Source organism: Harpia harpyja, chromosome 2 (assembly GCF_026419915.1).
Source record: "Harpia harpyja isolate bHarHar1 chromosome 2, bHarHar1 primary haplotype, whole genome shotgun sequence".
Taxonomy (NCBI): Eukaryota; Metazoa; Chordata; class Aves; order Accipitriformes; family Accipitridae; genus Harpia; species Harpia harpyja.
The window spans coordinates 18750962-18769277 of record NC_068941.1 but is presented as its reverse complement, the minus strand read 5'-3'; the positions used below and the strand labels follow the sequence as shown (position 1 = coordinate 18769277).

General features: G+C 36.1%; 1 protein-coding gene across 4 annotated transcripts in view; it reads left to right on the top strand.

Annotated features, from left to right (window-relative positions):
• LRBA (LPS responsive beige-like anchor protein) overlaps nucleotides 1-18316 on the top strand; it is a 435866-nt gene that overhangs the window by 93117 nt on the left and 324433 nt on the right. For all 4 annotated transcript variants that reach the window (XM_052772257.1, XM_052772239.1, XM_052772249.1 and 1 more), the window contains 7 exons: nucleotides 820-973; nucleotides 1382-1562; nucleotides 2846-2973; nucleotides 3369-3476; nucleotides 6047-6218; nucleotides 6861-7299; nucleotides 17414-17547. In XM_052772257.1, the coding sequence (XP_052628217.1) occupies nucleotides 820-973; nucleotides 1382-1562; nucleotides 2846-2973; nucleotides 3369-3476; nucleotides 6047-6218; nucleotides 6861-7299; nucleotides 17414-17547 (1316 nt within the window). The remainder of the gene's footprint in view (nucleotides 1-819; nucleotides 974-1381; nucleotides 1563-2845; nucleotides 2974-3368; nucleotides 3477-6046; nucleotides 6219-6860; nucleotides 7300-17413; nucleotides 17548-18316) is intronic.

The following is an 18316-nucleotide window of genomic DNA, read 5'->3' as shown; positions in this document are numbered from 1 at the left end:
ATAGGGTTCTGTGAACAGAGGTGTTCTATGCCTTTAAAAATTAACTTGTAACAGGTATCTGGAATGTAATCATCAAGTTGAATTTAGTAAAAAAAGGAAACTTTGAAAACAGTGGTAATTCTGCATTAAGATTTAATAACTTAAATAAGAGTGCTGCCTATTACTAGCTTGTAGTAGTGAAAGTCAAATTTAAATTGAACTGTATAGCTGTACTGACCTGATAAAAAGGAATGTAAGGATGAAGAAATAGAGTACTTAAGTGATTAAAACCAATTTAAACTGCAGTGAATTTTTGTCTGACTAATTTTTAGGATGTGATTAAATTAACCTCTCAAGACATCATTGGATATAGCTAAAATGTATTTTTAGTTTAGGTTCTGTTTTGAAAATCTATTTCCGTGTTTAACAGGATTTAAGTTTTTGTGTTTTGTTGATTTTTAATTTCTCTGAGAAGCCCTTAGTATTTGCTTTATTTTTCCAAAGATTCAAGATCTAGGTCACACTTCCAGGAAACTATTGTATTGCCTGATATATTATAGGCTGGTCTATGATTACTTGCTATAGCAAAAGTCACTGTGTCTTTATCCAAATGATGATTAACACACATCTTGATGTTTTTAGCTAAGTGTGATCTGGAGAGGTTTAAGAACAGAAAGGAAAGGTAGTTTTAGGTTTAGATTAAGGTACATCAGTTGACCCTTACAGTCATGTGTTACTTGCTGCCCCATTGCTAACTCTCTTGTTTCAGTTTTATGAAAGCATAAAGATGCTAAAATACCACAAAAATAAAGCTGTATTCTGAATGGTTTTTTTGGACAGCCATTCTACAAAAACTGTGATGGACTTTGTGAATAGCAGTGACAATGTCATATTTGTGCACAACACAATTCATCTCATCTCTCAAGTGATGGACAACATGATCATGGCTTGTGGTGGTATATTGCCATTGCTTTCTGCTGCTACATCTGCTACTGTAAGAAATTTCATTTTTATTTGAAAATTTATCTCTTGTGGGAGGATGCCTTTCTTTATGCAGTGTATTAACTATTATATCTGTACTTTTGGGAAACAAGAATGCATGTGGGATATTTCCACAAGCATCTCTTTCCTCCCTTTGCTACCTCTCTGCTTTCCCTAAGATAAACTGGGTGCCTGCCCTCTTTGCCTGAGGACATAAAAAGAAGTTGCTTGGCTTCATTGTCCCACAGTGGTCTGGAATGGGATTAAATCCCAATACTAATAATTGTAACTAGAATGTGACTAATTACTACTTTTGCATGTGACTGAAAATGGACTTCCAGGATACTACTTTTTCATTGAAGTTGTAGGAATATCACCTTTGTGAAGAAGTAAATGTTGCTTTCAATTTTTCTCTGTGTAGCATGAATTGGAGAATATTGAGCCAACTCAAGGACTTCCAGTAGAAGCATCTTTAACGTTCCTCCAGAGATTAATCAGCCTTGTGGATGTGCTAATTTTTGCAAGCTCTCTTGGTTTCACTGAAATTGAGTCTGAGAAAAATATGTCATCTGGAGGAATTCTGCGACAATGTCTTCGTCTGGGTAAGCAAATAAAAACACTTAATGAGCATAGGAGCTTGCTGTTACTAAATAGTTAGCAATTGTTACTTTTTTTTTTTCCCCCTCTCCTTTTTTTGTTAAATCAAGATTAAATTTAGTCAAAGCGGCATTGGGATCTTTTACTATTTTACTATTACTGTATTCTTCAATGCATATATATGGGGTTCTTTTCCTCTTTAAAAAGTTTAAATAAAATAAATTATTAAGTTTGGTAGCCTGACTGTTGTGGATGCAAATTTTCATTTTATCCATGAAGATATTTCTTTTGACAAAGTTCCCCAAACAGTCAAGACTGAGAATGTGGTGGCTTTAAGAAAAAGAAATCTTGTACTCTGTACAAAAACATGAACCTCTACAATATGTAGAAAAGAGGTTTAAATCTTGAGGTCAGTAGATGAAAGTATGAAGAAAACTAGAGATGTAAATTTCTAAAGAGTAGGGTTCAAATTGGGCAGTAGTTGTACCCAATATTATAGTATGTATCAAATTGGGTTGAAAGTGGTCATTACCTAAAAAAGTAATGACTCTTCTGGAAATGAGAATATACAAGATCATAACTGGGTTCAGTTAATACAGGAGGAGAGTATTCATGCTAATTCCATGCTGTAAGACTTTTTGTAATGAAAAGTTTAATTTGCATGAGTGCCAGAGCAGCTCAGAGCCCCAACAGTAACTAGCCTTCCTCTCCCTTTCTAGGCAATTAAAACTTTGTGCAGGTAGAACAAGATTTATGGGATGCAAACAGGTATAGAGGTGGGGTAGTTCTTTTTACCTTTGAAAATAATATTAGAAGATGAAATAGGTATAATTGTGAAGCTAAGAAAATAAATCGTGTAACTTCAGAACATTAGTCCAAGAGTAACAGAGCATTGTGAAGCAAACGTTGCCATTTGTTTCACTAGTGTATCACTTGTCTTTCTACCTTGCTAGTCTGTGAAATTTAGCTGTCTTCACTCTCCCCGCGCTATGGTTGCATGTATGGTAAATTTTCAATGAAGGATGCTAACTTACTCACTTTGAAGTATCCATTAGATATAGCATAAATGTTCTAATAGTTTAGTATTAATTATTAATTATAAATTATTAAAGAATTTTGAGCATTGGTTTGGTGACTATTTAAAATTTATGGAAGGAAAATATCATTTTACTGATGTGCTTCAACTTTTTAGTTGAAGTGATAAACAGAAATGTATTACACATCTCTGTAAGGGATACAGACAATACTATTTCCCAGAGTAATTCCTCACATTTCTTTTCCCTTCAAGTATGTGCGGTAGCAGTAAGAAATTGCTTGGAGTGTCAGCAGCATGCACAGATGAAGCCTATTGGAGACATTGTGAAGAACCAAAAACCAGTGCAGGGCTTTACAGGAACAGGAAAGTCTGCAGCAAAGGCAAGTATAAGACCACATTCAGGGACACAAGAGCCAGTAATTATTACTCTGTATGGCAGGATAAGTTTTTAAATTTATACCTGCACCACTGAAACTTTAATAGAGCTGAAGGGTGTGAACACTGGAATTCCTGAAGTAGTTTTTCCAAGATGTGAATTTAACACTTAGATATTTAACCTCCCACACTGAAATTAATCCGTCACGAGAATTTGCCAGATTTTTTTTTATTCCCTTAAATATGAAATGCATATCTGATCTTTGTGCTCTAGTTATGACAATATGATGTACAGTGGGTGATTGTACACGCTTAATGATTCTTGGTAGAATGCTTTTAAAAACAGAATTTGAAACAATTGGTTTGGTTGTTTTGGTTTTTTGTTTTTTTTTTTAAATAGAGTCCAGTGGACATTGTGACTGGTGGCATTTCTCCAATACGAGACCATGACAGACTTCTGCAGGATATGGATATTAATCGACTTCGAGCAGTAGTGTTCAGAGATATAGTAAGTTACAGATACTGTTGTTTTCTTTGTAGCTGGATTTCTGCGTGTATCTGTTTGCTGAACACTTGCTATGTGTTACGCAGTTTGGCTAAATTGAATTTACAAAAACTGAACACTGCTTGCAGCAATTAGGAACTTGTAATACTCTGCAGCTGTTGTAGTGTTTGGGATTGGAAAGAGGGAGAGGTTAAAATTGCTGCCTGCCAGTCAGGCTCTTCAGTGTGTTCCTAAGAGCTGATTCTTTGGAATTCTGCCTATTGTATATGAAATATGTTGTGTTTAGTACAAATACATACTTTCACATGGTGTACATGGACAAACTGTTTATGTATAGTATGTATCATAAAGATGTTTATGTATACTTTTTGAAAAATGAGTATCTTTCTAGCTAATTAAAAATTAGAGGTCATCTCTAATTCCTTTACTTCCCCTCAGAGGAACCAATTTGTGTGCATGTGCTGTAAATATGCATATGTTTTTGAGTCTTGAATTGACTAAAAATATCTTTTCCCTATGTCAGCAACTTTATAGCTGATATTGAGGAAATTAAGATTGATTGCTTAAAAAAACCGTCTCTGTAAGCAAATACAGCAGCTATGATGCCTGTGAGTCATTGGTGGCCACAAGCTTGGACACCAGAACTTATTTTACAATAATTGGACTATTTAGCAAGTATAATGATTTACATAGTGACTTTTGTTCTATCCAGAATAGTGAAGGATCTTTGGTTTTTATCTTTACAGCAACTATTGATTGAAACAAGCTTCTTTCAACCCCTACTTCAGTGTCAGTGTGCAAAAGAGTAATAGGAAGTGAATCTTCCATACTGGTGGCAACTGAAATAATCTTAATGATGCAATATTCTAAATAAAGCGAATTTTGTGTAGTCATTTTTTCTTTTAAAAAAACCAGTATACACACACAACCTCTGCTTTTTTTGCGTATCTAATCCACCAGGTTTTCTGTTTCACGAATAAATATGAAATGATGCAATAACTCTGCTTTTTGGCTACTGTGTTGAGCTGTGGAAAAAAATTAGACTTTAAAAGATCTGTTTTGGAACAGTTTTTATCTGAGCTGCTTATACTTGCATCTAAATATTTTATGTTCAATTTGCATGCAGTTTCTTACATTTTGTTCAGCACACAGAATTGTGATTGGCACGATTTGAACCAGTATAGGAGTAACTCAGATGGATTCCACTCAACGATCACCAGTAGTACTTTCAGTAGTATATGAACTTTATTTTAAGGAGTTCTACAAACATAGCAGAAAAATTAAGGAAGGGGTGGTGCTAATTCACTGGATCACTGCTAATTCACTTTATTAAGTACAGTTGGAAACTGTTTTGCAAAAATTCGTCTAGCAAGAAAATTCTTTATAATCCTTACCATTGTAGGGGACTTTCATCAATCTCATACTGCTTGCCTGATGCTAACCTGTTATTAGCTTACTGTTTCTGTCTTGTTCTATGAAAGTTAAGGATTTGGGTTGAACCAAGGGGATTATAGGGTTTTTCTTCAGCGTAACAGATAGGATCCATCGATGTTATCTAGTTCTTAATAGAAACCTTCTCTTAAACTTCTCCCGATATAGCTTAATAAAGAACTCTTCATGGAATGTGGGGCTTCAATAGGCACTATAGGCATGATAAAATGAGCTTTATAGTTTTAACTTACTTTCTTGAACTGCTTAGAGGGAAAATTTGAATGCTGCCTGAGCCCTTATGTAAATGAGGGGAAAAAAACCCCAAACACACTTGCTCTTACTGATTGATCAGTGAAGGATCCAAATATTCAGTTCTCCTGTGATCCCAAAGTGTACAAAGCTTTTCTTCCTTCAACAGCCAAAGGGGACAGGCTTAGGCTAAATCATAACGTCTAGTCAGATCTGGAATGTGGCTCTTTCCTCTGTTTCACTAGGAGTGACTGAGTACTCTGGGGAGGTACCTGGCATAATTCATATTAAGTTTTGTTTTTAAGATTTTCTTAAAATCTCTTCATAAAGTTACAGCTGTAATGCAAATGCATATTTGCCAATTCTTGTTTAAATTGTACATAGTACAGTACATCTATCTGAACAATCTGATCATGAAATAAAACCTTAACACTGGTTCTGGGATTTCTTCCACTTCCTTCATTAATATATAATAGTTTAGAAATGCTTTTACAGTTTTGTTGAGTACGCTTGCCTGATTGTACTTCACAGCAAATGCTGTTAATATCTTGGTGCATTTGAGGAAACGTAATAGAGGAAACACCTGTAAATAAATAAAGGGGATCTAGTCCCTGCACTAATTTGAAGCATGTAGTCAAAACACACAATCTTTAGTCAGAGTTGTCATATTTATAAATGAAAAATGAAAGGATTAGTGCCATCTGAAAACAGTTGCTGTATTCCCTAGCTTTATAGGTGAGACAAACTCTGACTAGAGAATATTGTTCTTCCATTGTTGACATATCAGCTTACTCTTGGTCTGTTTATGGTAGCACTGGGCATACTTTACAGAAAAATAAACACGCTGCTGAAATTGTAATGGAAAAATCTGTGTGTGTGTCCTTTTTTTACAGGAGGATAGTAAACAGGCTCAGTTTTTGGCTTTGGCTGTTGTATATTTTATATCTGTGCTCATGGTTTCAAAATACAGAGATATACTGGAACCCCAGAATGAAAGACGACCACCAAACCACAGTCAGTCATTCAAGGAGTCAGAGAATGAAAATAATGAAACTCCTGCTACAGGTGAACTGTTAATCATTTGGTCAAATGAAATAATGTGGCTTATGCATCTCAAAATTCTGTAGAAGTCCATGTGAAATTGTATAGAAATATGTGCACTGTAACCACATAAATAAACAATATAGTATTCAATTTGCCTCAGTATTTTTGTGTATCTCTTTCTGATCTGAGAAGAACCTAATCTATAGGTTGATTTTGCTGTGTAGAGGTGGTTAGTCTCACTGAAGTAGCTAAGTATTCACAAAGCTTGTTGCAGAAACATTACTATTTTGCATAAGGTTAAGTATGCATAAGCATAGACTGGCAGCTTTTTGTTTCCACTGTAAGATTTCTTTCTCCTATTCTTCTTTAGGGCAATCGATTAATTTTCATTCTTTGACTGTTGAGCCAATACCTTCTATTTCCTTGTCTCAATTTTTGGATGTTATAACTTTTCAGGCTTCTCAGAAATTAGAAGGAAATTTTTCTGTTCTAAGTTTCCTATTAAATACTTAATATTAAATCTCTAAGTAGGCAAGAGGAAATACTTACAGCTGTGTTATTTCACTTGTCACCTATTGGTGTTACTTCTTTAGGAGCAATGTGGTAAATGCAATTCTGTTAATAATGAACTTAAAATGTGTTTTCTGTTTTTGGTATGAACAGATCTGGAAAACCCATCTGCTGCTTTTGGTCCTTCAGCCTCCACTGAAGATTCAGAAAGTACAGTATCTGTACAAAGAAGGGATTCTGGTCTCGGGGAGGAACCAGCTTCAGGGCAAACAAACAGTTCTGGTAGTGTTACTGAAGCAGGACCTCTGAATGTCAGTGCAGGTCCAGATGCAATCAGTGAAGTACTATGCACACTCTCATTAGAAGTAAATAAGTCTCAGGAGGGCAGAAGTGAGACAGGAACAGAGGATAGTAAGCCTGCAGCTTCTGTGCCACCTGCAAAAAATGTCAACGTAAAGGACATCCTGAGAAGCTTGGTGAGCACACCAGCTGATGGGACTGCAGTGGATACTGCTCTTCTGCCACCAACCTTCCTTGGAGTTCTTGGCGATGGAGCTGCTGAGCAGCCTGTACAGTTCCATTCCTTTGACAGGTAATGTAACTTCCAAAATATTTGGGCTATTTCATTTTCCTTAAGATATCTGTGAGGAACAGAAAAAATTTACACTTCAGTTCACCAGATCTGATGTACAGTGTCATCTAGTACTTAATATAATCAAGATGCTTTGATTAACAAGTAGAATCTTTGATTACAAAGTCCGCTGACATCACATAGGTTCGTCATGAAGGTATGCTCTGCAACTCATGGGATGCTATGTTATGCTACAAAGGACTGTGGAAATGAAAAATGACTTGTGATTGGGTTACACTTGAAGGTCTCGAAGCCAGCACCTCTTTATAAGAGTTAACTTTCCTGTCTCCATACATGTTACAGCTCAGAAGCAATATGGTAAGAGGGCCAATAAATTGCCTAGAAATGACTGCAAGACTAAAAGAAAAGATTATGAGTGTAAGCTGTTTGTCTTTCCTGTTCACCTCTTCCTAAGTGCAGAACTTGCAGATGAGTGCTTCTGTACTATGCATATTTAGCTAGTTTTAAAGGACTCAGGAAATAAAATGGACATTAAATAACTTAAAGTAACGATGTGTAGATTAGCTTGTGTACTGATCACAAAGCTGTATCTAGTTACTGTTACACCTGCAAAAGAATACTGGTTTAATAATAGTTACAAATGGATTGAAAACAATGGAGTAATCATCTAGGTGTCCTTCTACCTATAGAATACTCCCATATTCATTTATGAAAATGCATGTGTTCTGCCTTCTGGTGCTTAAGGCCTACTTTAAATCTTTCAGGCTTCATTCAGTAGGTATATCCCTAAGCTGTTAGATTTGCTTTATTGTTGTAATAGCTTTTTAAATTTTGTTTCATTTTAATAGATATCTGCCTTTCTTGATACTCAAATGCCGTGGTGGATTTAAAATGGAGCGTTCCTGCTTTGTTTCTCTTTCTTTTCCTTTTAGATTGAAGTCCCTCTTTCCTGATTATAATTTTGGTGTCCCCTACATCTCAGTCTCATTAGCTCCTTACCTCTCCAGGATTCCCCAAACCAACAAAGAAATCAAAGAAGGAAAGAATCCCATAGCATTTGAATTCCTGCCTCTAAAAAAGCCTTAGTCGTACTCAGAAATCCTGCAATCTATCTGGTACAAGGGGATCCCTTGTTACCATACCAGTATCTGATCATCTGCTTCTACCTGAACTTCCTCTGGCTCTGATGTCTTTGCTGTCTATGGCTGCCTTGCTCAAACTAGCAAACTTAGATGACTCAAGAAAGGAGTGCAGCTCTGCCAGGGGTATGGATGCAGCTGTCACAGCATGCCTTCTCAACTCAGGTTGCCATATCACTAGTGGGGGTGGTTGTCTGGCTAGATTAGACACAGATGGTGTATGCTAGCATTTGGCCCCCCTGCTCTTGTCTCAAAGTAAATACAGTGTTCTGCTTGTGATGCTAAACAGGAGGACTTGTTTTGGGAGCAGTAGGAGGATGGAGGCAGAAGGGGAAAATTGGTAGAAGAGGGACACTGAATTAGAACTTGTCACGCCTCTCCGTGCTGCTGCCCAAGTGCTTTTAGCACTTCCTTATTGCTCTGCAAGTGGGCAGTTGATGTGAAATAGCATAATGTTTTAGTCTGTGACTAATGTTTTTCCTCAGGAAATTCTTATTGTTCATTGCCGAGTGGTAGAGATTTGAACCACAAAATAACATTTGTCTGGAGAACCGGGACAGAAGTGCATGCGGCATTTAGGAATTATTTTTTAGCTATTGCTAAAACTGAAGGTTTGTGCTGCCTGTGCAAATCTGATTTGAATTGGTATAAAGCAGGTTAACTAGACAGGAAGTAATCGGGCACCTGCAGTCCTGATATCTGGCATAGGTAGGTTATACCTACAAAACCTTATCAGAGGAAACAGTGAGATTTAATTTGGTAACATGTACACTAATGAAACACCGGGCATTGGCAGCAGCCCTTCAGTCATTTGCAGTTCTGTGTTTTTTTCTCTGTATAGTTGCAGTGTGTCTTGTAAAGCAAGTCACTGAAAAGTTGAACTACTTGCTGTTTTGCCCTTTTACTTTTCCAGTGCCGTACTGTCCCAGCTGGACTCCTCTCTCCTTTTCCCAACTCTGAATTGCCAGCCATTTGTAACCACAACTCTCAACATTCTCTCACTTAACTGTGAGACATAATTACGGTATCAGATACTGAAAGAAAGCTAGTCTGATGAAGGAATATACACAGAGGAGTGAAAGGGCTGCATGTACTGCAGCAGTAGACCGCACCATGCTTGTGAATGGAAGAGCAGAGGGCAAGGGGTTTTGTAGGGGTTTATGTAGCTATCTGCACTGCTTCACAGTAATAACTTGCGGGTATTAGTTTCCTGTGACTTTTCATGTTTAGTGGGTGGGGCTAAATATGTCAGGAAAAGGTCATGAACTAGTATAAAATATTTTGTCCTTCAGCAGTTGCATGTGACCTCAGTATGTCAGCAGCTCTGTGTTTCTAGGTGGCTTAATTTTTCATTTCCTTGCTTTTGTGGGTATGTCAGGTAGACAGTGTACTTAATGATGGAGAAGTCTTACCTCTAGTCAATTATCATCAGGTAGTGCCATGCATAATCTTGCATCTATGGTAAATATGTTGATCTATGATAAGGCATGTTGCTAACTAGCTAATAAATCAGAATAACTGTATATACGAACATTTATAGTTCAAATTTATATTTATATCTTATATTAATTTATATTTAAAATTATATAGACAAGGAAGTTTCATGACCACTTGAAGGTGACTGTATCTTTATATAGTACAACTCTGCTTAAAATACAAGTTTATGCTCTGAAATGACACCTAGTGACAACAGTGGGAAGGAATTGTACCAGCAAAAGAAAAACCTGTATACAAGAAACTGTAATAGAGTTGGAAATAGTAGCTCTTACCTCTGGGGTAGACAAAAATACTAAGGTATATTGGGAAAGTTTGGAAAAACAGGCTTTGGGATGCTCTCTTATTTTCTGTGTCTGTTTTGCATTTAATATATTGTTTGAGGGCAAACACAAGTTCTGTGAGTTAACTTTTTTTTTCTTTTTAAAAGACACTTTGTTAAAAGTTGTTCCCATGTAGCAGTTTACCAGTGGGGTATCTCTGGGAATTTCAAAGCATCTCTCTGATCCTGCATTTATCTCAGGAATGCTGTGTCAGAAATCAAAACTCTCCTCATATCTTAAGGATTATCAACTTCCCAGCCATAGCTGGAGAGTATACAGTAACAGCTATGTGAGTGAAACCTTACTGAAAGGCTGCCAGGTTGCAAGCCTTTGCAAACAGCTAGGTGTGTGTGTTCATTCCCATGCCAAAAATCTTCCCCTTATCTTATGTGAAGATACAATCTTGTGATTAGTGGGTGCCAGGGGTTTATCATGATAAAGTTCAGAACTTGCATTGGCTTTTTCCCAAGATCCGTAGGGACATGAATTAATGTTCCAATTTCAGTGTGTCCTAAATCAGCAGTTTTCTTATTTAGTAGTAATCTTGTAGAAAAAGAGGGGGGGCTAATGCAAGCAAATTTAAATAAAACAGAAATAAAAATAACCAAAGCTTAGGATAAAAAAAGAGATGACATTTTTCTTCAGTTAGTCTAATAAAACCCATAACCTATCACTTGCCATTTTTACTGTGCAATTTTAAATAAAACGTTGGTCTCTCCTGGCTTCTACTGCTCTTTGTGGAAACACTCAATAATCATGTCATAGGAAGCTGATGCTGAGGGTTCAGAGGAATATAGGCTCTTAAATCATGGTCATGTACCATAGAGCTTAAATATGCAGCTATGCTGTAACTTACAGAACAGATATGTTAATAAGCTTGTTTATCTTTTTGAAACATCATCTATAAGCTGCTTAGTTTGGCTCAGCCTGTTTATGCATTTGTCAGTCAGTGGCGTGCATATGCCTTTGTAATGGTTGGTTGTGGTATTTTGGTTAAATTTAATCAAAGCCCTTTTTTTTATATTTTAGAGTTCATTGATTTGGGCCTCAGATGTAAAAAGAATAAACTTGTTGACAAGATTAAGTCTACCAGGTACAGGTGAAGACAGAATATGAGAATGGTGGATCTGTAGATCAAGGCATATATGCTGTGATGAGAAGCTCAGCTCTTTTGGCACACCAACAATTTGTATTATGCAGGGGCTGAAGAGGCAAACCATTTGAAGTCTTCTCCCTGCCAAGCTGATTTTAAAGTTCTCTTACAAAATTGATTGTATTCTTTCTATCATCTCTTCCCCCCCTGCTCCGATCTCTCATGGTTTTGAGAGTCTTTTATTCTTCTTTTCTCCTTGGGTATTTCAGGGGGGACATAAGAGAATGGGTATTATCTACAGACAGCAGAGCCCATAGAATGACACTGACATGGCAGGCTGCTTTCCTGGCTCTCAAAGTAGAGGTAAAAATAAGTCTCTGATCCTCTTTATAGGTCTTTTGCTCATTGCATAGGAGCCCTGCAGTGGGCATCATTCTGGTAGCCTGGAACAAGACTAACTTCTTTTGGTTTTGAATTAAAACCATTATCCCATAGGGAAACAGACAAACTGTCACCTGTGTTGCTGTTCAGTGCTAAAAAATGGAATGCTAAGAATTAAATCTGCATAAATTCCTGTATGTCAAGAGGAATTAGAGCTCATGTAAGTATTTTTAAATTATAGTGAGGTAATCAGTTTGGCCTGGCCCATGTTGTATTAGGAATATTTGACTCGCACCCAAGGAAAATTTGTAACTTGAAATATATTTAAAATTAATTGCAGACTTGCCAACTTAAAAAAAAAAACTTAGGAAAATGTACTCAAAATTTAGGAGATATTTATAGATATTTTATATCTTTGTATTGAAACAGAGGAATCAGTGATCTGAAACCAAGAAAGCTTTCAATAAGTAAATCCTTATAGAATTTGGCAGAATAGATCATTATTGTGTAAGCCTTTGTCTGTGATGGAAGTCAGTGTTCAGCTCAGTGGTGTGTGCTCATTCAGCAGTGAATAATTGTCTGCAACACGAAGGCTTCTTACACTTCAGCATAATTGGGACTAATAACACACTGACCTTCTGGCTAAGATGTATTTATGGTGGCTAGTTCTCACTATGCCTGACCTACGTTTATCAGTTCATGTGCTGTAAATTCCTACTTTAAACCTTAAATATTTGATTTTAAAGTAAAAAAAGGCAAACATCTAGGCAAACTTCTACAGTCATGCAAATGAGGCAACTAAACTATGATTTTTACCATAGTGCTTGAGGTCTGCTTGAAATACACCTTAAGAACAATTTTTGTGCAATTTTTCTAGTTTATTTTATTTCATCTGTATCTGAATATGGTGATAAAGGATGTTATATACAAAGGTAACCCCAAAGCATAGAGTTAATTGAAATGGTGTGATAATGTGAATGTTAAGGAGTAAAATGTATTGACGGTTTCCTTCCATATGACACATTTCTACCCATGTGTGAGGTTGCTTAATGTACGTTGTTATTCTGATGAAATTAATGCATGATTACAGATGTTTTTAAAAATATGTTATTTTTTAGATCTGAGGAAATATACTATAAGGCCACTTGCTGATGAATATTTTATTCACGTGTGTAGCTATATTTAACTTTTTAAGAAATGCTTGTCAGTTTAGCTACTAAAAAGGACTTACTTGTGTACTTTTTAAAAGCAAGTGCCCTATTACTCGAGAGAAGTTGGAAGCACATTAATTTTTAAGACACTTCTCTGACAAATTTACCTGATTTAATAATGTGCTAAATACTCCATGTTTTCCACATAGTTTATTTACTACAATATTTAATCTTGATTTTCAACTGTCTCATGTATTCTTTCTGCCAGTTGTATTCATTTTACTTATATTAACATTTAAATAATCTTTTGAAAGAAGAACACAAAGGAACATTGATGGTTAATGGCAAATATTTCTGTTTGAACACAGTTGCATTTCCACCTAAATATTCAGAGAAAATACCATATTACTACACAAATAAGGGAAAATGTTGGAATTTCAGAATGTAAATAAAGAAACATGACCAATGTTTATGCTTCAAATATCTTAATTTGCTTTCCAGTATGTGGTAAATACGAATCTGTATGTGACTGCCAAGCTGTACTTTCATACCTTGAAGAAGGCCTGGAAATGGAAGCTCTTAAAACAAATCTTGCAACTGTAACATTGTTCGGTTGCACTGTTGAAAGGGAAGACATACATAGTAGTAAACATTACATTACAAATAATGCAGCAATGCATAGCTATAAAGCAATTATGTTAAGATACTTTGATGTTTTGGTTTGTTGTTCTTGAGCTATTTTAAGGATTTTTTTGAATCAGAAGGTCATGGCAACTGACCAGAGGACAGAGGCAAAGTACATTCTGGGTTTGGTGTTTCATTACATCGCATTTCTGGACAATATCCAGCGCTTCTTTTGTGTGTGTGCTTCAGATTGACACAGCTGTCAGGAGAAGGGACCTTTTTTCCTCACCAGAAATACTGTTTCTTTTTTTATTTTGGCTGGAAAAGTTGCAATAATTTCAGTTGACTGTTGAAGATCACTATCTAAAATAAATTCTGTTCGGAACTAGTCTGAGGCTAGAATAGCGAGTTGTTCAAAGCCAAAGTTTTCTTCCAAGGTTCAGATTTTTTAATGTGAAGCAGCAATTTCTCCAGCCCCTGTACTGTTGCCTTTTTTCTTGCTGAATACTTATGGAGCACAGCAGAAGTCTTTGGCTGTGGTGCATCACGAACACTCTGAATCCTTAAGCAAGCTTGTAACAGAGGGGACCAAGATCTAACATGACCTTTAAATATAGGAATTATCATAGAATTTATGAAGTAGATTTTTTTTTTTTTTTTTTTTTTTTAGCTAAAATCTAAAACTTTTTTTTCAGCTTTGTGAGTGTCAGTGTCTCTTGCTTAAAGCATGTGGTGACTGTGTCTGGAATACACATGGGCACACCCATGTGTACGGTTTATAAGGCAGCATACGTTCTTCTATATTTTGAAGTCTGAAACCTGTACTTATTAATTTTTATTGCTTGAATCAAAGCAAAAGGAATGATGTTGAGTAATTAAAAAAAAAAAAAAAGCCTGCTAACAGCTGTACTTTGCAGCTGTGTATTAGTGCCACACTCCTGGTGCTAGTAATCAGATTATTTTCCTTGAAGAGAATGCCATTGCTAGACACTGAAAATTATAATGGAAGTGTTAGAATACAATTCCTTTTTTATATACTGCATGGAAAGTAAGTTACTGAAGATGAGAGAAGCAGCTGTATTTGTATTCCCAAACTTCTACAGATTTGGAGGTGAGGAGGTATACAAAAGATCTTAAAAGGCAGAAGAGACTATTGTGGTCATTTACTGTTGTCTGTTGCAGCCCAGAAAAAAAAAAATCTAATTCTTTTGCTTGAATGCACCTCTCCTTGGGTAGCTATGGAGAGTCTGGCAACTTGCTGAAACTACTCCCTCAGTGCAGCTACACTTAAGCACACTGAAGGTCAGTAGAAGTTTACAGGAAGGAATGATAATATATAGTGTTGTGCCAGAAACAGCAGGGAAAATGGAAGACTGTTGTAGCTGGGATTTCTTTTGTCTCCACTCATTGTCAGCTGCAGATGAGCAGTGTTAAGGTAACAGCTCCATCTGCACACAGGTTTCCTTGCTCCCATGAAATTCCAGAACTCTTACTTGCCCTGTGAGGAGCTTCTTGTAGTAGTGCTAAAATTGTTCTAAAATTCCTTCTTGATCCTTCCAGCATGTTCATTTCTCTATTTTCATCTGAAAGAGTGCAGTTCTAATATTTAAAATTAGTCGAAGTTCAACCATTTATGTATAATTTTTTTAAGGTGTGGGTCTGGCTTGCCCTTTAAAATACCATCTGTTCCATAGTTCCTGGGGCTCTTAAGTAGAATCAGACAGTAGGATCAGTAGCATTCAGAGGACACAGCCATTCTGATATGATGTTTTGAGACAATTCTGATTGACTTTAAGCCCTGGAAGCAGAAAAGTTCTCTAGAAGATTTGTTTTTACCCTCAAGGTAATTTGGTGTTTTCCAATTTAAAATTACTTACATGAATAATATGTTTTGAACAGGCAGTACCTATATGTGCACAATTGCCATCTACATGTGCACCAAAATCTGTCACTAAATATTCTCCCATATCACCTTGCATCCCATATAATTGTGTGTGTGTTAGTTAGCAGCAAATGGATAATTGTTTCTGTAACTTAGTGGGTGTGCAAAGAAATATTTCCAGCTCGTGCACTGCGATCTCATAAAATCCACATGAATAGACATGTATTTGTAATATGTCTGTATGATTTGGGTTTAGTATTATTGATCAGTATTTCTTGAATTGGATAGCTATACAGTAAAAGAACTTAAAATCTGTAAAGGAACACACCTGGACTTCAGTGCTGGGTCATGAATGTTGGAGACATGTCCAGAAGTTTACTACGTGTGCGTGCATCTTGTACTCAGTAAACTTGTATTAATTATCCAGTCCCTTCCAGGTATTTGAATGTGTGTTATAGAACAGTAGTAACAGTTTCCAGACAGTGAGTGTCACAGAATATTGAGCAAGAGATCCCCTTCTTATATCTGGGTGGTGCAAAATTAGTTGGTAATGTGGCTATAATTTAGAAGACAGTCTAAATATATGAATGGGTTTTTTAGTGCATTGTTCATGTTTCAGGGAAACTGACATGAACATATGAGCAAAATTCATGGTTTAGACACAATCTTGACTTGGGGCTCAGGTGTTGTTGCTTCTATTTTTTTAGTGTATAGTTAACATTAGCAGTCACCCTTATAATGATATGACATGTACTGCTTCCAAGTATGGTGCCTGCCTACTCCTGCCATTAAGGAGAGTTGATTTAATCAGTAACGTGTTCTAGCTTCTGTGACATCCTTTGGACTGAAGAAGGGAGTCAAGTACAGTCCTTTTTTTCCCATTCTAGCAAAAACTATTTTAGAAATATTTGACAGAACTTCTTTGGTTGTTATTATCACACCAGAATTTGGGTCAAGTTTCTAAGTTACTTTATGTAGAAAATGAATATTTTAAAGCTATTAAGGGAATACTTTCAGTGTGTAGTTATAGTACTGTCAACAAAAGATGTGATTAAATAAATTGAATGTTGAAGACTTTCGGCTTACGGTTAACACCAGGTAATTAAAAGTAAGCGCTGCTGTGGGAGTGCATTATATATCAGCTGTACTCTTTACCTCATTAGCTGGGTTTTTGCATGTTTATGGAGCTAACTTGCAATTAAAAATGCCTTTAACGTATGCTTAACAAGGCCTTTTAGGTATTTGGAATAAAGTACTACAGTTTAATTGAAATTGGTATAGCATAAATAGATGTCTTAGTAACGTGATATAAATCTCCATGCCTAACTTGTCACTTTGCATCTTTTCCTCTTGTGTAATCTTTAATGTTGACTATAAGGCGTGATGTTTAACTTGTATACAAGATGGAGATTCTCTCTTTAACTCCAAAGAATGTTTTGATTTGTTATATAAGTAAAACTTGATTGACAAGATATACTCAAATTCATGCCTTAGCCATATTTTTAAGATGTGTGAATGTTTGTATGTGCATGTGGGTATCTGTTAGGATGTTTTTAGCTATAGTATATCCTTCTTCAATTAGTCTTTTGTTCTGCATTAGAATACCAGAAGTAGTATACTGTCAAGGCAACGTTCAGTGTTGATAATTTATCTTAATGTTTTCATTTTGAATGCTGTGATACCCGTTGTAAACAGTTGCCTGAAGTTTAAAACCAAATCTTAGTGAAACTAAGGTGAAAAGTAAAACCTACTTGCAGGTCACTTATCTTGCTGATCTTCTAACTGTGTGCTTGTTTGTCATGGATTTTGTGGAAGCGGATGAGATATTAAAGTGTACCATAAAAAACTAAACAAGGGCAAAGTGTCCTTTTGGTTAAGGTAGATTGCCAGAGATGATGGAAAAAGAAAATAGGGAAGGAACGGTACTTTTGCAGGACATAGAAGTGTATATGCTAGATGGGTAAACAAGGATCATGATGTGTGAACCTTCATACAATGTTATTTACTAACTTTTTGTCTTCATCTAGGAGTGTTGTTGTACCACCAAAGAAATCAACCATTTCCACTTCTACAGCTGCTATGGGTATTCCTGCAAATGCTGTCAGTGTGGTTTCTTCTTTAGATTCAGCCCAAGCCCCGGATTTGTCAGGAGAATCTCCTGGTGAGTAAGGGTAGATTAAACAACTTAAATCCCAACCCTTCCTCTGTTGCTTCTCCCTCCCTCGCTATTCACTCTGAATACAAATGAACGAGTTTTTGTTACGTGTTTTTTGTTATGTGTTATATGAAAGTGAGATGTTTTTCAATAGTTATCTGTATCTCAAAACTCTATAAGTGAGAACAATTGTTTTTCAGACATTAAGTCACTAGTTGCCTTCTGTTGTAACACTGGTTAGTGTGTGTGTATATATTATGTGTCTATATATGAGTCTTTCTTATACTAAGAATATTGATACTTATGGCTGGTTGTGTTTTCTTGGGGGAAAGTGTGCCAATAATCTGGGAAGATGGTGTTTTACACTTTATTTATCTTTTTTTTTTTTCCCTAAACTACTGGAGTGTATGTGGTGTAACCTGTCCTAAATTATCAAGTCAAACAAAAGGACGTTTGAGACCTTTGTATACTGCATACTACTTTGTCTATATCTTTGTCATGTCCCCTCACATAGCAGCTTGCAGGCCTGCATTCGGTATCTGTGCCTCTAACAAAGACCAGTAGCAGGTACTTTACAGGAAAATAGACGTGACTCTAGGTTAAACTGGACCAATTGTTAGTGATATTATATGGGTTCAAGAATATAAGAATTAATCTTTTTTGATATTTGCTGAGTTTATCCCCCAGATAATTTTATTATTCCTAGTTTTGATCCTGTAGCTACACAAATGTAAAAAATAGCCTGTTTATAAGTAAAAAAATAAACAACAAAAAA